Source organism: Lagopus leucura, unplaced genomic scaffold (assembly GCF_019238085.1).
Source record: "Lagopus leucura isolate 7727_CA_CO unplaced genomic scaffold, USGS_WTPT01 Super-Scaffold_100055, whole genome shotgun sequence".
NCBI lineage: Eukaryota > Metazoa > Chordata > Aves > Galliformes > Phasianidae > Lagopus > Lagopus leucura.
In genome coordinates this window covers 877,381-903,872 of record NW_024962301.1, presented here as the reverse complement: position 1 = coordinate 903,872, position 26,492 = coordinate 877,381, and the positions used below count along the sequence as shown (strand labels likewise).

Genomic DNA, 26,492 nt, shown 5'->3' with positions numbered 1-26,492 from the left:
AGTACAGTCTTCATGCATTCGTAGAATTGAGTTTGTGGGAAGGAGTCACCACTGTGATGCAGAAATTTAAATGTGACTTGATTATTTTTTTCCAGCAGACTGCTATGTGGAATCATTGTAAGGTTCTCTGCTTAAAGACAAAGGCCTTCCAGTCTGTAGATCTCAGATATACAAGGAAGAAGGAGTAACAGAATAAGTGTAATTATCAGCGGTGTTAATCATTGATTGATCTGTTGGTTATGTTTGATAATTGCTTTGGACCAGAATAGACAGTATGTACTGTAGGAAATATCCAAGCAGGGTACGTTTCTGGTCCCTTTAGACTCTCCTTGGGGGAGAAAGAAGCAGAGCTTGGCCTCGCGGTGCTTTTCATCTGTCAGCCTCCATTGCTGTCATCTTGTTTAAATGTTACGAGGCAGTGCAGTGTGTTGGCCAAGGCGGATCCAGCTGAGCGGGGCTGCCAGCCTGACGTTGGGTTTCAGATGGGGACTTCTCCACGTAAATTTACAGTTAAACAGAGCTCTGCGAGTGTTATTTAGCAGAGATAGCAGCATGTACCTGGTAGGAGTTGCTCATTAGGTCTGTGGCAATGTCAGTTTGGGGGTGGCTTTTCTGCTGTAGGTGAGAATTTCAGATTGGCTGTAGGCATGTACTGGAGTGAATGATTTATCCTTTTTTTTTGACATAAACTCAGCTGAGTTTTCCCTATGTGAAGAGCAGGTATGGTTCGTGCCGGCAGTCTACTGGGTACGTAGCTGAAGATGTACTTGTTTCTTTGTCATTAAAATCTTTGACAGAAAAGAAAAATTACATCCGTTACAGTATCTAGATGTCAGTTAAGACATTCTGACAACAGATTATTCTTTTTATTTTTATTCTGTCCTGCATTTGGAAACGATCCCGCAGATTCCCTGTCTGAATTGCTTGTGAGATTCCTGGGGCACCCAGCAGGGTTGGGCTGATGCTCGTGAAAAGAGGCTGCAGCCCAGAAGCAAACACAGAAGGATGCAGCCCCGAGCTGCATTGTGAGCTGATGTGCAGCGACGTGGGCTGCATGGGCACGAAGGGACTGCTGGGACCACCGTATCAGCTCTGATGGCAGTGAAGTCTCTGCAAGCAGTGCTGTGCCTCGGTCCTTCTGCTTGACAGCTGAGGTCTTTCCTTGAGGACGCATAAATGCAGCGGTTGTTTATCAAAGTGCTGGGAGAACGTTAATGAGGTGGAAGGAATTATAGTCTCTGTATAGCTATGCTTTTGAAGTAGGAATGCATTTTTATTAATTAAAATAAAACTTTTTTTTTTAGTAACTTCTTCAGGGAAAAAAAAAAAAAGCATTTTGTGTTCATGTGTGCAGTGGGACCCTGGAGCACTGCTGTGAGCAGGGAGTGCCCTGACCCTCAGATGGCCACGCTCATCTTACTCAGATCCATTTACTTCTGGTGTTTCAGCCCAGTCTACATTGTGTTCCTATGAGCTTGGAGTCTGCCATGTAAGCCTGCCTGCTTTGTATTACCCTTTGACCTTGGACTTGAAGTATGTGGCATTACATGGGAATAGGCTTACCTTTGAGGGAGGATCCATTCTCATTCCCTGTTGCAGTAGCTGTTGCTGAGCTGTTTTGAGCTTGCCAGTGTGGCTGAGCTCTACCTGGGGTTGGTGGCACTACTTGAGTAATCACGTACAGCACCTAGGAATCCAAGTAAAAAGTCCTGATGCCCCAATGAAGAGTGGCTTGAAAGCAAGAAATTGATGTGCGTCTGCACCCTTGATTTTGCTGAACCAGGCTGGTGGGTGGAAGGCAGGGCTCCAAAAGCCAGCCCTCTTTTCCTTGGTTGTGTTCCTCTGTGGGGCACTTCGCATCTATCCATTGCTTTCAATTTCCAGAATGCTCCATCTACTAGAGATGGCAGTTCGTGGTGTTCTGCCCTCGAGCTACTGAATTAAAAACAGGAGCAGGAATACAGCATGCATTTGCCCCATTCAGAGCACTGCAGCAGGATCCATGCCTTGCTGCGTGGGCTGTGCTCCCTGTTGGATCCAAGAGTTTGCTGTTCTTTGTTGTTCTATTGGTAGCAAGTGACATGGCCAGGTAAGGTGAGGTGTTAAAATATCTTTGTGAGTTCAGGGAAGCCATAGCTATGGAATAACTTTCTCAGTTCCCAGTAAGATGTCAAGAAAAAAGATTGGTTAGTGCTTTCGTTCAGCTATTCAGTAGCCATTTGAGATTTACAGAGATCTGAATCGCGAGTGCTGCTTTATATATTACCCCTCTTTGCATGCTCTCCTTTCCCCATAAGTGCTGGGGGCATAGGAACAAAAAAGTACTTAAGAATGATGACAGAGAGCAAAGTGCACAGAGACTGTAGGGAAGAGGTTAAGGCTCCTCATTAGATTGAACAGGAACGCAGAACTACAGATAAGACTAGGGAAAATAATCTTAAATCATGAAGGATCAGATCTGTCCTGTTTTCTGAACCTGTATAAATATTGGATGGCCAATCTGAATGGAAGGGTGTGGGTTTTCATGTGGAATTCAAGTTTGAAGAGGGTGGGAGCACTTTAACGATTTACCAGAGTGTGTGTAAGATTTTCTCATATTGAATTCATAGGCTTGGTAAAAAATTCCATAAGACTTGAGAGAAATAGAGCTGTTCTGAGGCTTCTCTTGTCTGAGCTGAGGAGAGGAGCACTGAGGGGCCCTGGTTTTCCCAGCAGGGCAGGGAGCACTGTGTGTAGGCTTGGGCTGGCAGCTCAGCAACTCGATGTGCAGAAGTGCCAGCTGCATCCTTGGGTGGCTCTTCTCTGTCCTGGGGGCTGAGGTGGCACCAGAAGGGCTGTGGGCTGCATCCTGAGCCATGCAAGGGGCCTACATCCCAAGTGGAGTATTGCTGGCAGGTCTCCATGGGCAGAAGTGCCTGCTTGTTCGCCAGTTGCTGTATGCTTTGTCTTGGCTTAATCAAAACCACTTGGAGAAAAGCTAAACTGTTTGGGAAGAAGATTAAACGAGGGTTTGACTAATTGAAAATGAGAACAATCCTGGTTTCTCTTCATCCTAAAGGATGTAAATTGCCTGTGAAATCTGGGTGTGCTTCGTACTGCACTGTACTTCTCTCTCAGCTGAATTATTCTTTCCTTCTGTCTTTGCACGTATATACACATAAAGTAGATTAACTTCTAATCTTAACTGCGGTTTTAATAAAACAAAGACAAATTTTTCTCTCTGTTCCTGGAGTCCTTGAAGAGCAAGAACTTAAAAACGTGTGTATTAATGTAAGGGCAATGGGTAACCCTGATTTTTGCAAATGTGAAGTCCTTGCAATTTCCATATTTCATACTATAAGTGTAATGAGCGAACCACAAAGTAGCTTAAATAAAAGGAGGAGGAAGAGTTGCATAGGCATTGCTGGGTGGCTGACCACTACCTGCCAGTGAGGTGTGAGCTCAGGAACGTCTGAGGTATTCTTAGCCATGATGATAAGATGAGCTCAAATCCTGTTGTATTTGATGCTGGGAGGTCCCTCTATGCAAGTACCAGTCCAGTAAGATGAAATGGATGTAGTCTTTAATGAGGTAGTAGTCTTTAATGTAGAGAAGCATTCAACAATTCTCAGCTGAGGCATAAATTGATGCCTTTTTTCTGTTTGAGATTTGTATGGGAGTTGCTTGTTCTTAAGTGGGCTTTCTTTGACGAGTTCCTATTCTTCACAGCTCACAAGCCCGTTCGTGTTGTTTCTGCAGTGAAGATTTAACAATTTATGACATCACATTAATATCCATGGCAACAGACTGCAAAGTGAACAGCATCTTACATTTGCATTGCAGAATTGGCAGTGAGGAAGATGCCTCCAATGGAAACATGGGAAATAACTCCAGCTAGGAATACAGGAAATCCCTGTAAATTTTTTTTTTTTTTTTTTTTTTTTTTTTTTTTGGTAGATGCTTTCTCAAATTTAATGAAACTCACTTTTTAAAAGCAGTTCCAAGTATGAAGGTGAGTCAAAAGCTGCATCGTGTTTTTGGTTGAACCCAAAGTCATCCTTTCTCCTTCTCTGGCAGCTTCTGCCTGTACCTGCACTCACTGGGGCATCTTCCTCAACTGCTGTATGAGTTGCAGGGATGTTCGCAGGACAGGCCTGGCTATAAGTAAGTAATTGCTAAATAAGTTACCTGCTCAGTCAGGCTGTCAGTGACAATCTGGTGGGCTCGGGTGGTCTGTAAAATCTTGATGCTTAGTTTGTAACTGTGAGTATTTCAAAGGATCTGTGTGTTTCCAAAATGACTTCGATCGACAGTAACTTATTGGTTTTTTTTTCCTGTTATTCTGCATTGGAGCTAAGTTATGCCATCTTTTCTTTTGGTTGGTTTTGTTTTCCGATAATCTTTTCTGTTTAAGAACAGAAACGTGCACATTCACAGTTTGTTTTTCCATCTCCATCAGAAAGAGCATCTGTAGATTTCCCAGCTCAAGTGCTTGAAAAAGCAGATTGGAATGGATGAGGGCAGGGATGCAAGGCCCATTTCTCACTGGGGGTTATTGGCAGCTGTGGCTGGGGCAGTCCCTCCCCGCAGACGGCTGTGTTCTGCTCTGTGAGGCTGTGGAGGACTGGAGGAGCCTGGGCACAGCTGTGCAGAGGAGTTGAAGGGCAAAAGCTGGGACTCTGGAACCTTACAGTTGGTTCTGGAGCTTTGCTTCTTTAAACAAATGAACAAAACAGCTGCAGACAGTGCCAGCAGGGCTAAATTTGTTCTCACTTATCGTTTTCAGTTGCTTTCTACTGGTGTACTCGGGAGGGGCGGCAGTGTTCTGGAGATGTGCTGCTCTTGCTGTGCTTGGCTGTGCTTTTTAACATGAAATTGCTTCAACTTTTCCTTCAAGTTTTTCGGTAAACAAATTTGAAGGCCAATTTTGTACTTTGCTGTGTGGAGTATTATAGTGAGCTCCAGAAGCTAGGTAGGAGAAACAGCAAAATAAGTTTCAAAAGGCTGTTTTCAGATGGTGTGTAAGCAAGAATCAGATGTTTCAGAATCAGATGTTTCAGCATGTCGCTTTGAAAATAGGGGAGAGACTTAGCATGGATGTTCTGTGTATCATGGGATTCATGCTGCACTTTGCTCCTACAGCCACCAGTTACGTGTCTACATGACATGATTTGTCATTAAAATGGGAGAATACTCTGTAACAGCCTCCTGTATTCCTTAATTAAATAAAAATGTAGTTTTCTAATAGCATAGTGTTACAGAAAAGGCTTTCCAATGGAAGTTGTAAGTTCTATTAGCATCAGATTAAAAGTGTAAAGGAAAAGAAAGGAAGTAGTAATACAGTCTGTAAGCACTTCAGCTATTGCAGGAAGTGTGAAATGAGAAGAATGGGCCCAACTTCAAATTTTATGCAAAAGAGTGAACTCAGATTTTGGATAATTGAAATCCCCATACTGGCTGAATAACAGCAGCTGGGATGTGAATGTCACAGCATCTCCAGGTACAGACAGCAGTAGGGGCACCCAGCACTGATGGTTTCGTTGGGACTTCCCGTCTTTCTTTCCATAACTGTAAATTATCAGGTAAAAACTGTGGCTGCCTGTAAGCATATTGTAAAGCTGAAAACAAACGTAAGCAGCAAGCTGCCTTCCTTGAAGGTGATGATACATTTTCTGGTCTGCAAATGCAGTAGTGCAGCAGGAACGCATGAGCCCCAGCAATGTGTAAAACTGAAGGGCTGCACGAAGCGGCTGTTCTCTCCCCAACTGTGCCCAGCAGCTCATGCTTCTGTGTCCTCATGGCCACGTGTGCAGTGCCCTTAGCCAGGGGCAGCCCTGCATGGACCCCACGGGTGGCACTGGCTTCAGGGTGCCTGGGAACACTGATGGGGTTGTGCCCAGGGGAGCTGGATGGGGAGAGGTCTGGGTTTGACAGGGCTGTGGTTCCAAATGGCATACTGTGTGACTTGGGGATGGGCAGCCTTGTGGTTGCCTTCCCTTTCCAGGCAGGGATCAACATGAGCCATATATATATGGCATATATATATGCTTTTTTTTTTTTTTTTTTTTTTTTTTTTTTTTTTTTAGAATACCTTGGCATTCTTGTACAGGTGCTTGGCCCTTCTACAGCCCCTCTGCCCTCGTGCTCCCCTTGCATCCAGCAGAGCCTCTCTGCTGGGCGTATGGGCAGCGTAAAAATATCTTGAGAAAAGAGAAAGAAAGCCCCCCCCCCTCCCTTTCCCTTTGAACAGTGCAGGGAGGAAGGGTTCACTGATGCAGATATAATTTGGTAGTTTTATTTTCTTTGAACCTGGAAAGATCAAAAGGCAGACGTGGGGGAGTTGCAGCCAGTTTGGGGAATGAGGGCTGCTGGAAGTCACTGAAAACGGGAGCAAAGGAGGAGGAAAATGGGAGCAAAAAAAGGAAAAAATGAGAGATTTGGAGGGGGAAGAAGAGAGCAAATCGGATTTAGAGGGTGTAGAGATGACTTTCTGGGAGGTTCCTTTGGCTCACTTCTGGGATTCTCTAATAAACTGCTTTTTAATGATCTTATGTTGAAGCGCTGCAGAGGGAAATTAGATGTAATGGAAAGTGAAAAGTTCAGAGGTATGGGAGGAAATGTGGGAAGCTGCCCAGAACCAAGGAGTGGTCAGGGAGCGGAACGGGCTGCCCAGGCAGGGCAGTCACCATCCCTGGAGGTGTTCAAAGGACGTTTAGATGTTGTACTGAGGGATGTGGTTTAGTGGGAAACACTGGTGCTACGTTGGACTTACTGGTCTTAGAAATCTTTTCCAACCTAGATGATTCTCTGTGTGTATGACGTTCACAGCCAGGGCACCAGGCATCCCTCTGTCCTTGTAGGCCATCTTCACTAAGGTCACATTGGGAATTGGGGTTTTGGCCATTTGTGTCTAGAAAAGGGCCTTTATGACAAATATGAAGTAGTTTGAAAGTTAAACTACCAAAAAAAAAAAAGGGGGGGAAGAAGTAAACAAAACCTTTATATCAGGGATTTGTCGGAGTTTTATGGAGCATGAGAGCAGGTTTCACACTGAGCAGTGTAAACAGCTTAAAAACTGCCCTATTTATGTTCGTTGTACTCTTTCTTGGGACAGTGCTGGTGACTGTGAAAGGCATTCAAAGCCGAACCACACAGCAAATGGAACTGTTCTGTTCGGAAGCACTTCTCTGAAGTGAGCAGCACAGCTCGCTTTGCATTCCTACATGGAAAGCTGAAAGGTTTATACTGACTGCACGGATAATAATAATAATAATAATAATTCTTGGTTTTGGGGAAGTTCGATATTAGCCTTCATTTTTTACAATATTTAGAAATGACCATCTATAGAACCAGGAGGTACTGGGTGTTGTAGGAGTGCAGTTTGTTGCTGGGGCTTTGAAATGCTGCACTGGTAACCATGATGCTGAGCATCCCCTGAATATCTGATCTGTAATGTCTGACCAAACAAACAAACATAAACAGAGAAGCCCATGCAGGTGTGGAGGAACCATGAGAGCATGGGAGAAGAGGAGGGGATGATTTGAGATTCAATCAATAGCTTTTTTTTAAAAAAAAGAAAAGAAAAAAAAAGTGTGGAAATGAAGAAAGCATTGCTTTTAGTAGCACTAGCACAATCTAAGTGCAGATACTTACCTACCATCTGTTTTTTTCAATAGATAGTTAGTATGCTAATTTCTGTTTCAGTGTGCAACAACTAAAATGCCGTAATATTCCTATGATATCCAGCAGCTGTTGGCTGTTGTTTTGTGTCAATTTTCTTGTGATTGTTGGCTCTGCTAGAAAACTGTCATTTTTACATAGCAACCTGTGGGCCATTGCAGTGCAGATTTGGGCTGTGGTGAGCAGCAGCCCTCACTGGGTTTCCCATCTCCCTGGGCTGCAGGGCAGCGCTCGTGTGGTTGCGGATTCCTGACTGGTACCTCCAGTCTGAGCACTCCTTGGATGGACCCCGTGCATTCACAGTGCTACAGATAAGTTCTGTTTGTAAATAGATTAAGACAAATTGATCATTGTGGTGAGCACTTCATCTGCGCTGGTTCTCTTTGGCTGATGAATTGACTGCAGGCTGTGCCAAGATGGATTCCCCATCCTGGCGGAGTGAGCAGTACAATTTCCCTACGATTATAAGCAGTGCAAGGAAATTAGATCTCTAAGTGGGTTGAATCTGATTTAGCAATAAGTCAATTTAATCTCTAATGACTTCAGACACAGATTTTACAAGGTGATCAATGGCAGTGTAACAATAATCAATCAATAGCGTTGCATTTAATTGGATTTTTATGGGAGTAATATAGTTTTTCAAAATTAATGTACCGTTGCATCACTCTGTTACTCTTTCAACTCAATTCTTCAGAAGAAATGCTGGTTGCTCTCTGAAATATTGTTTGAAGACCACAGTTAATAAAAATTAAAATGAAAAATGAAATGCTTGGTTTTAGTAATTGAATTTCTGATTTTGTTTGAATTGTTTGGCAATGTGTTGTTAAAAACTGCGTCCGTGTGTGGCAGAAAAGCCGTGCTCTTCATATTTCATGGCGCACAGACAAAATACCAGAGAGTACCAAGGAACGTGCACTGCTCTGAATAGCAACCCCAAGTAGCTGAGTAGCTCCCCATCCTCAGCAGTTTGACACAGTAATCTTCCCTCCAAGTAATCTCCTTGTCCCATGCGTCCTGCTTTAATCTATCAGTATTTCTGCAGCGTGCAGCAAGAAATTGATTTTCAGTAATTTTAATGGCTGAATAACTGGCCCTGTCCCAGAGTGTTTTTTCATATTTGCAGTGGCCAATGTGGTTACCGAGCTCAGTGTTCTGGATAATAGGTTTCATTAGTTTTGATGCCTGAGGTAAAAAAGCAGTAGGTGGGAATAAAGACTGTTTTTGATGTCTAGACGTTCGTTTCAGCTGTTGCTGCAATACGATACATTAAAAGGAAATATGTAACATAGCTCTGAGGAAATATGTGTTCTTTGAAACTAATTCTACTTTTAAACTGCATAAGGCGGTGTGACCTGAATTATTAAAATGTGGGTGGCTGAGTTTCTTAAAGGTATAACTATCTGTGCCGTGCCAGCGCAGTCTCGACTTGCTTTCTCTCCTTCCTTCCTCTGTTTCTTTTAAGTAAAATATGTCAGTTTGGTCACTGAAGCAGAACAGAGTTCTTATTATCTTTGCAGTGTCTCTGCTGGGAGACCTAAAATTATTGAAGTATTTGCTTTGATATTTTGCTGTGACTTTTCTCCTTGAAATTTTTATAATGGCTCTTTTTTGAGAGCGTGGCTGACTTCAGAAAAGTCGCTGGACGCTTTGAAGACCTTAATGTCTGGAATCTGAAAATAAAAGGCTCCAAGTGCACTCAGTTGCTCATTAATATATGTTTAAGTTATATGTATTTACGGTACAAGTCTAAGTCACTGTGGTTGCTTTTAATTAGATATCTGAACTGCAAGGGTAAATTTAATAATCAGAACAAATGTCCTGTTCATTTTTGGAGCTGATGGAAACAAAATGATAAAAATGATAACAAACATATTTAAGAGCCTTATGTGAAGACTGCTGATGAGTTCCCATTCTGTTCCGAGTGGCAGATACTGAGCAGCTCAATCACCATCCATTATGATGAATGTCAAATGTGCCTTGTTGCTTTTGGGTTTTCTCGTTAATGATTTGGTAAGGAGAAAATGAGAAGTACGTTCTCTGTGGAAACTCTGTTTGCATTTGGGAAGCGGCGTATTGTATTTTCTTTCAGGTAGAGGAAGGAGAAGGTTTCTGACCTTCCTGTAAGCACTTGTGTCCTGGAGGATGGGGAGCAGCAGGTGCTCTGCTGGAGCTTTTCTTATTCTTCCGCAGTGCTCTGTCAGTTTACACAGAATTATTTTTTTGCCATTGTAACTGTTAACAAAACATCACAGAAAATTCAACTTTCATGTGAGAGTTCTAATGCCTGTTTACCTTTTCATTTTCATTGCTTTTATGGGTTGCAGCAATGAGGCCTCTTTGGATATGAACAGAATGTTCTCGTAGGAAACAGGCCATCTCAAATCACTTCTTTTAAGAAGCTGAAAAATTCACACTTCTCTTAGGATCCATATGCTTCTTCAGCTTTTTTATCTCCGCTGAATTTTAAGAGTGTATAGTGAGAATAATATAGTAGGGGCAGCTTATCAAGTAAATGGCAGAGATAGCATCGTAGTATCTTCTTTTTTCCTCAGAATCCAGATTTTTAGAGACTGAGTAATCATAGATTTAGTTATAGATTCAGTGGTTTATTTTGGGAACTGATTTCACTTCAACAAAACACATGCAGCAGTTGCTTGTCTGTATAACAGGCCAGCAGTGGCTTTATCTACCCAGGTCCTGGGTAGTGTAGACTCTGAAAACAATGTAGACATTTAATTCTGTAATAAGGAGGTAATTTTATGCTATTGTCGAGCTGGGCACTAGCTATTATTCTGATGCTCCAGAATTTTTAAAGTTATTGGAGAAATGAGACGTTTAAGGTGATGACAACGTTAGTCACTGGAGCTGGAAGGAGCAACACACAGAGTTGGAGACTGCTTGGTTCCAGCAGCCTGGCTCTGTGAGCACTGCCTTCTAAAGCAACTACTGGGCAGTTTGGTCCCACTGGATTTGCTACTTCTCCAAACTCTCGTTTCTGTGGCAGAAGCAGCAGGGCAGTAGGCACCTGCTCTCCTATGCTTTTTCCCTTATTCAGACTTTGTTTGGCTTCTGCCTTAATTTCTTTTCATATTTTTTTAATAAAATGGCTTTCACAGCTGTTGTGTAGTGCCTTTTTGGCTGCCTCTGAAGAGAAATGTTTCGGCTCTGGTAACAGAATGTACATTTAGGACAGGACCTGGGTGCTTGGTGCAGATTTGTTTCTGAACTGGTGCAGCATGTCTGTTCTGTTACCTGTGGGCCTGAGAGTGCTGCCAGGCAGTGCTGAGAGACTCCTGGGGGCTCAGGTTGAAAGCAGTGTCAAGAGCCTTACAAATCGTTGTGTAGACAGACTGCAACAATTATTTCCTAGTCTTCAATGTGCGTAAGGGACTAAAAATGTTCAGCTTCTAAAATCTAAAGATATTGTTACAGTGTGAGAAACCTTGCAAACGGTGCAGATAGTGGAAGCCAGAGCACTTTGCCAAGTTTATCTCTGCTCTCCATTCGCAATTTGGAGTTGTGATCTGTTGCAGTTATTTAAGGCCTTCTGTGATGAAGAGTGGATCAGGAAGCCGGAGAGCAGAGAGGAAATGCCATGCTGCAGATCTGATCCCACCAGCCCCTGTTTATATGGTGACAGACACGTGCAGCTCTCGTTGTGAGATGAACATTTTCAGTAGGTTGAGGAGGTATTAATTACAAGATGCACAATGTGTTAATGTGCCTGAGAATCAAAGGTAGGATTCATTAAAGCAAAATGTCTATAAAGACGACATGATATGCTTGGAGTGAAATTTACATGATTGGTCTGGAAAACAAAAGTGTTAAGGGATGATGCCATTTCCTCCTCGCCAGTGAACACTGTCCCACTCCATAGCTGCTTCCCAACCAGCCTCATTCATTGGAAAACTTGGCCTCTGGGCCTTCGTGGTGGTTGTCCTCATGGCATTGCTTTATCCTGCTGTTCCTAGGCTATGGGGTGTGCTGCCCTGCCTTCTCCTGACCATACTGTAGCAGGAGCACAGCCAGGTCACTGTGAAGAGATGCGGTAAAAGAGGAACAGGACTGCAGAGAAGCTGTAGCAATGGGGCAAAAGAGCACTGGTGATGTCTAGCACCTCATGAGTTGGTAGTGATGTTCTGTAGGGTTACATCAGTTTTGTCTTGGAAAGCACAAAGCAGTGCAATCTGATCTTATTACTTCTGAGGCAATGGCAGCATTCAGCTAGCAGAACGCAATTTTGAGAGGTGGAAAGAGCTATTCTTTGAGTCCCATTGAGTCTGTTGTGTGTACCTTGGACTGGGGGGAAAAAAAAGAGGGATAGTGATTGGGAACATCAGAACTGGCTGCAGGAAGCTCCCTGGGATGGTATGGAATAGATTCTTGTCTCTCATTTTGCATGAAGCTCTTAATGCAGATACAGAGCTTGTTCCTGGCACAGATGTTCTGAGGTGATCAGTGTCAAACTTGAGTACCGCTCAGTGCTATGTAATAGTAAGTTTATTTTGCCTGTTGTTACAGGTTCTATTAATTTCCTGATAATGTCTAAAAAAACAAACTTTATTGAAACATGGATTTGCATAGAAATGAAATCATATCGTGGTATCTCTCATACTTTACCATGTAACTTCTTAGATTGTTGACTTGAGAGCTGCTCAGTTTTGGAGTGCAGCTCCATACCAGTAGCTGTTCCAACTCAGTTTCTTGGATTTCAGGAGCTGTAATCAGTGGTTCTCAGAATGTGTGGACATTCTGAAGATCCTTAAGAATACTGTTTCAAAAGTGAAATGTGAAGATCTGTCTTGTAGACATCTCTGGCACGCTACATGTCTGATGTTAGTAAGCCTGTGTAGGAGGTAAAGAGGCTCTGAGGGAAAGAGGTTTGGCTGTGCTTTTGCCCAGAAGCCCAAGTCTGCCTCTGCTTTCTTCTGAGATAGCAACTGCAGAATTCAGTAGGGTGATATGGTGCTAAGGCCTTGGTCATACACTCTGTACAAGGAGAGAGATGCCCTTAGCAGCACACACTCATAACATCCCATGTTTGCAATCACCTGCCTATTCTTGTTTGAGCTGCGTGCCTCAGGGTTAGTGAGAAGCAGAATACTGAACACTGATGTGTTTTGGGGCTTTGAAGCTGCAGTTTGGAAACTGTTGGCAATAATAATAGCTTTTATAGAGAAAAAACTCCTTAGATACTTCATTTAAATACGAGTTTAGAGTAAGCTCTACTTAGATGATAATCTCTGCGAGGCAGACGTGCTGTTGGAAAGTTCCATCCTTTCAGTTGGCCGAGGAGGACTGTTAAGGATGCAGTCCTTAACACGTTGCTGAATTTTGTTTGCGTTTTGAAAGATCTGCAGAGTATTCCCATTCAGTTGAGATGACAGAACTCAAACAATTAACAAATCCATCTTCCTTGACAAGGTTATTTCATGGTTTACTCTGGCAGAGATGAAATCCTTTTGCAGTCAGGAGGTGCAGATTCTGGTACAGATTGCCCTTTACTCTTGGTAGTTCTAGAATTCAGCAGTAGTGCCACAAGAACAGCAGGTATTGCTGAGGTTTGTGTATCCTTCATGTTCTCATTCCAGTGAGCAGTTTGTGCTGCACTCGGCTGTGAGATATCAGTAGTGTTTTCTACTCCCATAAATCTCTGCAGTCGTGAGATGAAGCTTTCAGATTTTATTTTGGAAGAAAAAACTGCTGTGTGTTTTCACTGCAATATTATCAGTCACTGGAGTGGAGGAACTTCACCTGAGCGTGACTGTGAAAATTCAGTAGAGTTCTTCTATTTACACAACTTAAAAGCATTGATTTTTAAACCTTTAACGATTCACTTTGTTGTCTCTATCGGCACAGGAATTCTAAAGGATCTGTCAGCAGTTGTGGCAAAGTATGATCATGAATTCTTCACCCCCTGCTTTTAATATTGAATCCTTTCCTTCTGACAAATGCTTGCTTTATGCAGTTCTGTTGGCTTTGTTTTTCCCCTCTCACCATTTAAATTCAAAGTTGTTGTCTTTAGCTAGTAACATTTATATCTCTTTTGGTGTTATGCTCAATAGTTGAAATAACTTCACAAAACATGCTGCCATGGGGAATTAAAACTACTGGAGTTACGTTTAGTGCTGTCTGTTCTCTGTTCTGAGCGTGTTGATGTTTGTTTTTTTTTGTAGTGGTGGAAGAAGGACTGTGGGAGAATGGTCTTTCCTATGAGTGTAGGACCCTGCTCTTCAAAGCGATTCATAACCTTCTGGAAAGGTAAGAAACACTTTACTGCACTCAAATGTTTCATTTTTACATTGAACGAGATTCAGGATATTTATGTGCCATTTATATTATCGATCTTAAAATAGATTTTTAGAGGTAGAACTTCACCACAAAAATGTGAGAGAGAAATGGATTTCTGAAGTCATTTTATCTGGTAATGCATCATAAAGGACTGTGCAGACTAAATACTCGTACAGCAAGTAACATGGTGTGTTTTTCTGCTTGTGTTCGTGCTGGGGAGCTGTTTCAAGAAGGTTAAAAAGTTTAGGGAGTGGAGTGTTTGCAGAGTATAATTGTATCTGACCCCTAGCCCCTTTGAGATTAAATAGTAGGTCTCTTAACAGCTGTTACTGAAAGACCTTAACTCCATTCTTCCAATCACCTTAATGACATGCATGTTACAAGTTGGCTCAATTTGTACACATTATTCAGAGAGAAGCTTCACAATTCTGTCTCTGGCTGCCTTAATGTAATCTAGCATTGGTTCCTTTTGTCTTCCAAATATGTGTATAATTTGGCTGCAGAGTCACTGTATGATTAGTTAATACACTTGAAGCTTTTTCTTCTTAAGCCAGCTAGCAGCTCTTAAGCATGCTGAAGACAAGCTTCTTTGTTAGTCCTTCAGCATTTGACACTGCAGCCAGACTGGTGCATATCATTCCTTCTGTTGCTGCAGTTCTTCAGGTCTTCACCATCTTCCTGTGTTATATTTCATGTACTTTTATGTATTTTTAGATCTTCTCAGGATTGTGTCATTAAACTTTTCCCACATTTTTTGAATAATAAAATAGAATGCATCTTTCTTGTTCCACTGTGTTACAGTTTATTTGCAGGATGTAGCAAGACATATTTTTCTTGGAAAGTAAGCTAATTGAAAACACTTTCATCTTGTCTCATTTAGCATCCTGTTTGCTTTGATCTGCTTACTAGTAATCAAATTTGCATTATGTTCCTGAGGCTGAATTTCCATGAGCATAGTAACAGTGTCCCCTTGACAATCAGTACCTGTTTGTGCCCAGAGCGCGTTAACTCCTACATGCACACACAGGTACGGGGGCCAGACGTTGCACTTCTTATTTCCTGCTTCATTGCTCTTTTAGGGGATTTTAATATAAATAGCAGACTGCTCAAAGTGAATAAAAATGAGTGAGTAGAAACATTCTCAGCTTGGAATGGTCACTAGTTCTGTTGTCACTTTGCAGAGTGTAAGTGAAAAATGCATTTTACACATGCTTATTGATCTCTGGTACCCATCCAGCAGTCTTTAAAGTAGGCTCCTAATGGATATTCTTATTTCTTGGAACACTTGAAGCTCGTGAAGTAGAATTTACGAAGACAGCATCATCAACAGCAGCAAACTGTACTGGGATGGGGTGGCAGAGCTAGTAATATCGTTTCTGCCTTGGCTGAGCGAACATCCCAGGGACACTCTTTCTGTCAGCAGTGGTTGTTGGCATTCTGTTGGTCAGCATACACCTTTGGGTGCTACTGAGAGCATCTCTGGATGCCTTGGAGGCCCAGACTTGGCCTCTTACCCTATGGCTGAGGCTGCCTTGCTCCTCTCCCTGGGCCACAGGTGCTCACAGAAGCATGAGGGTTGGAAGGGACCTCGAGAGATCATCGAATCCACCTCTACTGCTAAAGCAGATCCCCTACAATAGGTCACACCAGTAGGTGTCCAGGTGGGTCTTGAATATCTCTGTGGAAGGACACTCTAGGGTGCACAGCATGGTGGCCTGCTCCTGGTGCAGCCTACTCTGGCTTGGAGGCCTTTAGCACTAAGGTTTATAATGCACATGTTGTCAGCGTGACCGAGAGGGCAGGTGACCAATTATCTATCACTATCAGCACTGCAGGCTGCTGTCACCATGGGCCTGAAGCTCCATGGCCCTGGGTAGCACAGTGGTGCTGCCTGCTGTCCCCAGCAGCTCATTGCCTTCCTGCTCAGAAAGCACTGAGAAGATCTGAGGAAATAATACTGATTAAAATAATACTATTTTATAATCATTTGTATGCCCTCATCGGATCACTTTATCTTAGAAAAGTAAAATCAGGAGTACAGGAGGTCAAGTGGCAGCGCGGTGTTTTAATAGCTGTGCTGCTTAAGAAGAAAACAGCACTCAATCTTAACGAGAGGAGCAAGCAGAAGAGTTCAGAGTATTTTATGTTTCCATGTGTTTAAATAACTGCTTTAAAGTGTCTACTCATCTGGGGTTTATGACCAGCGTTTTTTTTCGCTCAAGTTCATTGTTATGGCTTAGTGCTAAGGACTCCAATTTCTGCTGGATGCTTATAGAGCAAGACCTAATTCAGTGCTGTCATTAATTGCTCACTCGGCCAAATCTTTGAGACCTGTGCCTCTGCAGTCATGCTTTGCATTTCATATAGGATTATGTCTTGAGCGAGCTGAGATTCAGCTCAGCATGTGTGAGGGATGGCTCATTCCTAAGGCCAGCTCTGCTCACCAAGACTTCTTTCTGGGAAGTTAACATTTGTTTGAGGCAGTTAAGCCTGCTGTCCTGAGACATGATGATGTGGCATGAAATGTGCATGTGGGGGGAGTTTAAAATTGTACTTCTTGCTAGTACAGATTCTTTTCTTTAGGCATCTGATATAAACTCTACTTCCTTTGTTTTTATGAAGCGTGGTGACAATGAAGGGCTTTCAGACAGCAGCTCTTTCCTAGGGAACCACTTACTGAAGAATTCCTTCTTTTCTACCAGCACAAGAGCAGTGTCTTTAGATCCTTGGTGGCTTAGCTTCCAAATTCAGTTTAAGATATTGAAATACTCAATGAACTGGGTTATTTTAACTTGAATAGAGAAATGACGTGGTTAGAATATTCTTCAGCCTAGTTTTAATTTTGGAAAACCCTGCCAAGTTTATACAGAAGATCTATGAACACCCTGGTATCTACGTTGTCGTCCATTTCCTATCTGGTTTAGGTGTGCTTTTAAAGTATACAACACAAAGATTTTCTAAGTTTTAAAGAATGTGGTTTCTTAGAACATGAGGTGTGATTGTTTTTGGTTTGTCTGTAATTCTGCAAAAGAAATAAATGGTTGGAAAACTTGGAAGGATGGAGGAGTATCCTTTTTCCATCCAACGAATGAAATACTATTTAGATGTGAAACATAGAGAAAGCTTGCATATTGCCTTTCATTTGTAATCATATTGTAATATGAACCACTAGCAAAAATCAGTTTGTCATTGTTTTCAGAACTTAATATTTATCTTATTAAAAGATAAGCCTTCCTAACAAATCTGTGATCCCTCAGGCAGTTTGCTCAACTGCACATTTAATGTACAAAGTGTGTTTAAGTTGTGTTGACGTAATGCAAGTGGGATTTATTGGTACAGGTGGACGTAGGAAGTCATCCAGCACATCTTCAGCTTGTCAGCCCAAACTGATTATTGATCACTTTGGATTCTCCCTACTTTTTTCAAAGTCACAGAGCCCACCATTTCTGGAGTATGTTTTGCTGGAGAGAAAAATGCATGTTTTTCTGAGAGAAAAAGCTCTATCATAGTTACAACACCTGAAATAATGCTGTGGATCGTGTGAATAGAAAATGGTTCATTGTTAATTTTCATTGTTAATTTTGGGTTAATATAATTTCCTGTCGTTCATATTCTATTGTTAGTTTACACTGTCGTTTTCATGTGGCAAATAAGGAACGTGTGTTCTTTGTCATGAAGTGTCAGAGAAACACAGAACACATTCTGCAAATAATCTTTGTTCAAGAAGGGGGGCGTTAGAAAAACAAGGCAATGGATCATTCAGCAAAAAAAGTTGGTGTGGAAGAGGAGAGATTCAGTCAAAGAGGAGGGCAGAATGTGAATATCTGCAGTAGTGCCTGTGTGTGGAACTGGACGGTGACTGCTGTGATAGTGTGGGATTTACATGGAGCTCTGAACCCAGAGCTGCTGAGTTGGTTTCAGACGAGGAAAGACCAGCTGTTTAATCTCCTTCTATTTGCTGTCTTCAAAGACTGCTTTTAACTACATCCTAAGATGTAACTAGTAATTGTTGATGTAATTGTTTTCTAGGTGCTTGATGGATAAAAACTTCGTGAGAATTGGAAAATGGTTCATCAGACCCTATGACAAGGATGAGAAGCCTGTTAACAAAAGGTGAGGTGATGTTTATAACAAGTACTGTTCTTGTCAGTGTTTTGTTTCACATGCCAATAAGTTGATACTGCCTTTTGTGGATTGTTTTCCATTTTATTTATCATATAGCAAGTAAAAACATAGACACTGTTCATATCAGTAATACGTGGAAAGTAATTAAGTAATTTCAGAAGCATTGGTGATGATAATTTAAGATGAGAAGGTGAGCATGGTGTTTGACTCTTGATTTCACTTTTTCTGGCTATTTTTTTTAAGTGTCCACCTGTTACACTCATTATCCAACAGCATTCCAGGTATTTGCTACGAATGATTTGAATTTCTGGACACCTTCTCTCAACCTGAAATTGTAAGCAGAAAATTAAGTATAAGCTTATTGAAAGTTGCCACCCTTGATATATAGCTTTCAGTGATGGGGCAGGCTGACTTTGGCTGATGGATGTGCTTCTCTTGCAGCAGGACAAGCATGGGAAGGGGTAGCTGTCTGCACTTGCTCTCTGCTATTTCCTCTCCCAGCGTTAAAGGTTACAGTGTTCTCAGATCTTCTGGTACTTGCATTTATAGTGTCAAGAATAATCTGAGTTAAGCTGAAACACAGATTTTCTAACGGGAATCATTTTGACAGAACTGGGTTAGGAAGTGACTAAACATGCAGTTATGCTGGGAGGTTTGAAGGTAATGAGGAAGCGGAGATGAAGTGGGGTAGCAACTTCTTTCAGTGTAGCAAATCACAGCAGCGTGTCTGAGGACAGCTGTAGGTAAGGTGAAAATTGGTCTGGAGCTCATATACCCTCTGCCTGTCTCCTAGCTGTCTTACTGTTGCTATAGTGGAATATTACAAAGCATTGCCTGCGTTCTGTGACAGATTGTGTTAACCATGGACATGGAAACAGAAGCTGTTCTTAAGATACAGTGTAGTAATTAGACATGAATTTATCATCTTTGTAAAAAAGGAAAGCTTCAACTTAGTGTTGGGATGTCTCTTTTGTACTGCTTGGACTCTTTGTAGCTAAGCAGAGTTGTGCTTTAAGTGTAACTTCTGTGACTTTACTCAGCTAATGGCAAGAAGCCATTGAAATCTCCAGTTTTGCCCATGTCTTCCTGTGCCCTGGCTGGACATAACCCACTGCTCCCTCATGTTTTCTATGCTTGTTTTCTGATCACAGGAGTATCTAATTTTCTGGAAGATGGCAACGGTTTGGTACTGGATTGGTGCTAGGTACTTGGTTTGGTATTACTGGAAAAGTGAGAGGGCTCCTTTCAGCAAAAGCTGTTTGTTTTATCAACCTCACTGCAGCCTTAGAGCACAAATGAAATGCATCTGTGATTCTCGTGTTTATTCCTGGTGAGCAACAGTCTGAGAACTGAAGCATCTGATGCAGTAGACAACATCTGTCAAACAGCAGCAGCACTGACAGAGGGGAATGTTGCTTTAGAATTCTGGGAAGCTGGTAGGTTCTGTGCCTTATTTACATGCGACACCAAATTGCTCGTAAGTGAGGTGATCTGAGGGGATCTTCGTGTTGGTTTGGGATGTACGTACAGTATGCACGTGGCATCTTCTAGAGAAGGCAGAACTGCGGAAATTAATGTAGAACACCGAAGTGATATTTAAATTACTACTGTATATAAAACGGCATTTTTATGGGGAGTTTTAGGCTTAATGAGTGGACGCTTGATTTCAAGAACACAGTTGTTGTTGGGTTTTAATTAGTGAAACTAAATGTCGTTATCAATCCTATGGATATACAGAGCTGTGTTGTTTGTTTTTTTAAGAGCATTTATGGCCCAGTTGGAGATGGCTTTGGGGTTGTTTGAGGTTGGTCATTTCTCTGTTGCAACCATGTCATTGGAACTGTCTGATGGAGGTGGGGTGCAGGCTGCAGAAGATGACAGTAGGATCTGGTTCAGACAGTGGCAGTAGTAGCAGGAGGCTTTGAGGATGAATTTGTCCTGACTTTTAATTTAATCTCTTGTACTTTTCTTCTCTTTCTGTGTCTCAGTAAGCACAGTAAACTATCTTTACATAAAAGTATTAACGTTTATTCCACATAAATTCATTGTGAAACTCCTGCAAGCAGCAGCTTGCAGATAGCACAGTAAGGAGCAGTTGTAAGATGAGCAGGCCAGCTGCAGGGGGGTAGGTGTTCTAGCACTGCTGCTGGTAATGCCTTCATGGCTACAAAAAGTTGTAAAATACAGTAACTAAACCCATGTAAATGTGTGAAATACCAGAAATACATTGGGATCTGTACGCTGATTAGGTTGGAGTTTGGGACCATGTGATTACATTGAAAATGCATACAGTGTTGTCCTTGGCTGGAACAAGGTGTATGTACACACACATTTTAACCCTTTTTGAATGCATGGGAAGCTGCTCAGATGTCGTTCAGACAGAGAAATGCAGGCGGTTCTGCAGTCTGGTTTTATGCTTCAGGTGAAGTTAGTCGTCTCCAATTTTGGAAATCCTGGACCACCAAGTTCATCTCAGCAGAGCACTCACTGGGTGATGGCTGGCTTTGAGCACCCAGGGAAGGAGCAGAGCTCGTGCAGCTGGCGTTCACAGAGCAAATCCATTCAGGGCCTGTGATTTTTGTGAATGGCATTAAGGGAGAAGGGTGGGGAGATGTGTGAGTTTAGAATGAAGTCAAAGATGAAGTGGAGCGTGGCAGTGGCCGTGACCCGCTTAGTCCTGAGATGTGAAAAGGAGGCCTGGGAACAATGGGTGACCTTCTTGGGCAGCGTGAGGAACAATGTGCCAGATGAATTCTTCTGCTCTGCTCAGACATGAGGAAACAGCAGAGGGAGTTACAGATCCACATGCGATTGTTTTGCTTGCAGGGGGAACCAGATGCTTTTGACAGGAGATTTAGTGCGGTGTTGTGGGTTTTCTTTCCCAAGTATCCTTTTTGTTGGTAGCACTAGCTAATTAATAGTACGTGTTGCTTGCTGAACAACGCTGCATGCTTTATAGTCTGTTCTACAGCAGTGTGTGTCTGAAATATGTTTCCAAGCGACTGCTGAAGAATGCTAACCTTGCTTATTTATCATCACAAATGATAGAAGGAACTGATATGCTTTCCGCTGTGTTCGCAGTCACTTCCCAAGTTGTGTGTGGGGATTTTGCATTGTGGATGCACTGCTACAAATCTTGAGCATGCTATCGAAGGGGGAAAAAAACTCACCATCTTTTTTTGAGGTTTTAGCTAGAGTGATTTCAACGTTTGTTTTGTTGGTGTGTAGTAGAAAATTGAGAAAGAAATCAGTTTATGTGGAATTGCATGAGCAACTTAATGTAAGTTAAACTATTTTTTAAATGACTTACATAGCTGGTGGGTCCACTCCTCTTTTCCAAGTTTGAGTTTTCTTCTCTTTAAGAGGAAAAAAAAAGCAAGGAAAGTTCAGTCAGTAAAGTACTTGGAAGTACTTACCTCGTTACAAGAAGTACTTTTTCAGCTCTCTCCTAGTAATAAGAAAGGTTAGTGATGTTTCAGTAGCAACATTGCCTTTCATGCACTTGAAGCAGTGCAGGTGGAAGAGCAAAGTGCAGCTGGGCTGCTGTGAGACAATAGTTCTGCAATTTCAGTTTCCGGTCAAATTTTTGTTACTATTCCATGTAGCAGTTGATCCTCCTGTGGTGCTGGTAGAAGTCTCTCTAAATTACAAGCTTACAGTGTCCCAGTAAATAAACTATCCTAAGCTTTCACCTCAGCTCTTTCCCCTTTGGTCTGAGCTCTTGGAACTTCCATGGTTTAGCAGAGTTCAGTCAATACATCCGCACCTCTGCTTTTTGCAAGCATCGGAGTGGGGCACAGAGAAGTGCCTTGGAGGGCTGAGTGCTGCAGGCACTTCAAGCACTGCTTTGAGTTCTTGAAAATCGCCCGTTTTCTGGGAGTAGCTGTAGGACTTAGCCAAGGAATATCTGTCTGATCAGCGATGCCTCTGGTGGCATTGAGCATCGTTTCCAGGTAAGGCTGCAAGCTGCATTCTCTTCTTGCTGTGCAGTTCTTCATCTGAGGGCTTTAGTGGGCTCTGGGGGAAGCTGCAGTGCAGGGCCAGGAGGGCCTGGAAACGAGCAGCGCCGGGCTGTGGTGTGTGGCACTGAACAGATAATGTCTGCTGGCAAATGTTATCAAGGTGATTCATTAAATAATGGCATTGTTCAGTAGGAGCACGGCAGAACAAGTTTAACTGATCTAGTCACAGTTTTTTAATGGGATTTGAATTCCTCAGCTGAGGAATGGTAATTGATTGTGCACATGCAGTGCTGTGAGAGCACGAACCAAGCCATTTAAATTGTTTTGATTCTTATTTCTGATCTTGTATCAGAAATCTTATTTCTGTGCTTGTATTTTAGCAGTGTAAAAAAGATTTCAGTGATGTGATCGTATTCTTGAAAGCGGTGGTGCTGCAGTAATTTACAATGTATGGCAACACAATGTAGCCAACCAGTAGCTTCTGACTGAGGAAAGGCTTGCAAGGAGAACAATCTGATTTAATTCTAAATCAGGTATGATTTATTTCCAACTTCTTAAATAAAAACTGTAGAAATATTGAGTAGTGAGAAATACTGCATATTTTTCAAAAATTATTCCCATACTCAAAAAAGCAGGCTTTTCTATCGTAGTTGGAGAAGAAGCTTAGTTCCCAGCCAGAGGTTTTTATACCTCTCAGGTTTATATTCTGAAAAGTGATGTTAATCTGAGGTTCTTTCTCAGTCTTACGGTTTCAGCAGCAAGCTCTGGTGCGTGTTTGTTTCATTCAAACCAGCAGCCTTGTGTACTAAAGCTGATTTTACCTTCCAGCATTGGGGAATGCAGCCGTGGGAATGCAGTCTGTGTTCACGTTTAGCTGAAGGAGTTGGTGCAAAACACGGAGTGCAAACTTCAGTGTTTTTAATGCTTTCTCTTTTTGCAAGACCTGATATTGCTGATATCAGTGTGCTTAAACTTCTGATGTCTTAGAGCAATTTAATATAACTACACTAAAGTGCATTAATGTGATATAATTTGTAAATACAATAAATGCTTTTACAGAGACAGTAAAACATTAATAATTTAGGAGTACTTAAGAATGTTATTAAGATAATTTGGAAAAATTGTATTCAAACCTGTTTAAATTTGTACGACCTGCTATATGCTACTGGTAACCTTGGGGTGCTGGTGCCAAATTTCAGGAATCCTGTATGTATAACTCTTGAGGATGCCAGCACACACTGTGCAGGAAAAAGTGGGGACTGCAAGCCCTGAGGTGCTTTATTAGCACAGTAAATTCCTAGATGAGCTCTAAATTAAGTAGGGGTATTCTCTATTCAGTGGCTTAGTATTTTTTTCATTCAGTAATGAAAATAATAAAACAGTGTTTTAGAAAAGCTGGAAAGGACTGTCACCATGCTGTAAAATTTTCATAGAGCACATGAAATATCTGCTTGGCTTGTGCTCTCCGTGCTGCCGTATGCTGTGGCACGTAGCCACAGCTGGTAGGTTTTATGAATGTCCTGTAGTAAATGAAACCAGAGGCCAGATGGATGCACTTGTAGCAAGTATTGCTGAGGGCTGCTTCCTTCCCGGATTGACCCAACCTTTTCAACTCCCTTTCCTGGGGTAAGAGCATTAAAAAGACAGTGGCAAAGTAACCCCAGGCACCAATTCTTCAGATTTGTTGACCCTTGCCAGTGAAGATAAAGTCCCAGGAATATCAGAGGGGCTCCCTACGTGGGGTCACTGGAAGATGTCAGAGGAGCAGTGCTTCTAGTATGCTGTGTGTATCCACTTCAGCTAATTCAATTGATGCTGCAGAATGTCTTACACAATTGTTTGCTGAAGGCTTGGAGCTGAACCAGACAGCTGAGATAGAGTGGGTAGGCTTAGGTGTGCCATTTGTTCCACCTTTGCAAACTTACCCCTGTCTTGATAGCCAGGGTTATGCTATTGCACCGGCCTCTTTGTATGGATGCAGCATTATCTCAAAATGAGACTGCTGCTTGCCAAACAAAGTTTATTGTGCTCGCATACCACAGTGAGTCCTCTGTCCCTGAATTCATGCAGAAACTGTAAAAGGTGGGCATTTGGTGGGAGGGGTGGAGGGGAGGGGTGCAGGCAGCAGAAGTGGTGGAACCTCCAGAGAGGATTTTTGTAAGCTCCAGTGCCTTTCCAACACAGTGCACTGCTGGGCAGTGTTTGCCACTTCAAAATGAGACGTTAGTAGAGTTCTTTCTCACAACAGCAGAGGATAAGAACAACAAGTTCTTGTCTGTTAGGGTGGCCCCTCTCTTGGGCTGTACTCTGAGGAAGTTGAAAAATTCAAGGTGCTGTCACTAAGCATGATGGAGCGTGCATTTTCATACGTTTTCAACTGCTGTTGTAAGGATTTTGAGGAAGCCAGGAAATGGTTGGTGAGTGCCTGGGGAGGTATTTCCATCAGCAGCCACTTGCACACTCGAGGTCACTATTTTTGCTGTCTTTGGGTATATGGTGACATAAACTAGAACCCCCAGAAGTCTGTAATGAGTATCCGTTACATCTAGGATTTTTGAGATAAGGATCATTTTACTGACATAATGAATACAGATGAACAGACGTGTATAAAACTGCTCTTCTCATCTTTTGTTCTGGGATTCTGTACAGCTTTGTCTTGAGCTTCTTATTTGCAGGCAACGTTTATTTCATATTCAAATGCTTACACATATAAGGCTATTGGCATGCCTACATGTGCATCAACTATGTGCATAATTTAATATAATTGAGACACTGTACTATTTTTCACACTTGTTCGCTTTTCAAATAATTATTTGAAGATCAGAAATGTTTGTGTCTGGGATATACAAACAGCAAGTTGTTAAAGAAAAGCATGGTTGTGTACTTCTGTTTGCTGCTTCTTTGTAGTTATTTATGTTTATCTAGTTTAGAAGTGACTTTGTATCTTCATGAATTGTTTGCAACTTCAATAATTATGTATGAAGCCTGGCTTAATCAGGACTTGGTGACCAATTAGTGAAGTCCCACTAATGTTTAAGCTCCTTTTCTCATTATGCGTTTGCTATTGGCACTGTATATAAAGGATAAACCAAGTGCCCCTGATGTGCTGTTAATTAGATTTGTCAGGGCTCCCAGTTGTACTGTCTGCCAAACACAAGTGTTGTCACTTACTGTATCAGTAATGAATTGACTTAAGGGCTTTTGTAGATATTTAGAAGGCCTTAGTTTTGAATACTTATTTTGCTGTAACTCTCATTGTAGTTACTGCTACAGCTCTGCTTCCTGCATTCCAAAAACTTGCACTAGAGGCGTCAGCTTTCTTGAAGGTCTGAATATCAAGCTGCATTTTGTGCTTAGACTGATCTAAAATCCTTGCAGGCAGCAGGTGGCCTTTAGAGTTCTGGGAAAACAGTGGCACTGTATGGATTTGTATTGAGTCCAATTCAGAATGAAATACACTTCTTCGTCTTCCCAAATGGAGCTGATGACTAAAGCCAAAAATCTTCAATCCTTCCCCAAAAACAAGGAAGAAAAATTCAAACGAAGAAATTCCATTGAATTATTTCAGTCAGCAGTGTTACTTTTCATTTGTTCTGGTGATGTTTTCATACCTCTGTAAAATTAAGTTAATGTTGAACAACAGGTTTTGAAATACAGCTTTATTTCGGAAGGAAGTTATCTAGGTTATTCATTTCTGAAAGTGCTCTTTGAGACTTGCTTAGTTTTTTTTTTTTGCTAACCTTTAATGTCTGAAGACACAGACAGAAATGAAACTGAACTACTGTGGGTTTGATTGTTTGTTTGTTTTCCCCCTTATTGCCATCCCATTCTTAGTTAATCTATCTGCTAGCAGACCTCCAGCTATTAATGACACTTTTGCAGTCTTGCATGTTGCAGCTGGCCAAAATGACAATTTCAGTCTCTCTTCTCCGCTTCTTTCCCTAAATCTTTCCCCAAACCTCTCAGGTTTGCCTGTTTACAGCTCTGAGGAGTTCCCTTGCACACGCTCGGTGGCAGGCAGGGCGCCAGGCCATGCTGTGTGCTCTGTGCAGCCAGCATTCCAAATGCTGTCATCTGTGCTCAGTGCAAGGAAAACAGTGCAGAGGAAAGCTACCAGGCTGACACAGTGCAGTCACGTTGCTTGGCTAGGAAATCACGTGGCGATGCGATGTAAGTCTATTCTGTGACTGATGTTGCATCAAAAAAGTTATGGAAATGCTTGTCTTTTTGAAAAATAATTGGCTGGAGCCGTTTATAAAGAAACAAAAACTGAATTGTGCTCTTTGGAATCCCTTTAATGTTTTGGCTTATTGAATTTCCAGATTCAAGGTAGTGGTGCTCTTCTAAAGTAGCTTCTCTTTTAGTTTTAATTTACTGTTAGTTTGGGAGATGGGGAACTTGAATGAACACTGGCTATATCATAATATAAATAAGGCTCTATTATTCTTCTCTGTA

At 42.0% G+C, this 26,492-nt stretch overlaps 1 protein-coding gene across 2 annotated transcripts in view; it reads left to right on the top strand.

Moving 5' to 3' along the window:
• Nucleotides 1-26,492, top strand: part of MED13L (mediator complex subunit 13L) — a 180,822-nt gene that overhangs the window by 71,900 nt on the left and 82,430 nt on the right. For both annotated transcript variants that reach the window (XM_042886174.1, XM_042886173.1), the window contains 2 exons: nt 13,836-13,920; nt 17,980-18,063. In XM_042886174.1, the coding sequence (XP_042742108.1) occupies nt 13,836-13,920; nt 17,980-18,063 (169 nt within the window). The remainder of the gene's footprint in view (nt 1-13,835; nt 13,921-17,979; nt 18,064-26,492) is intronic.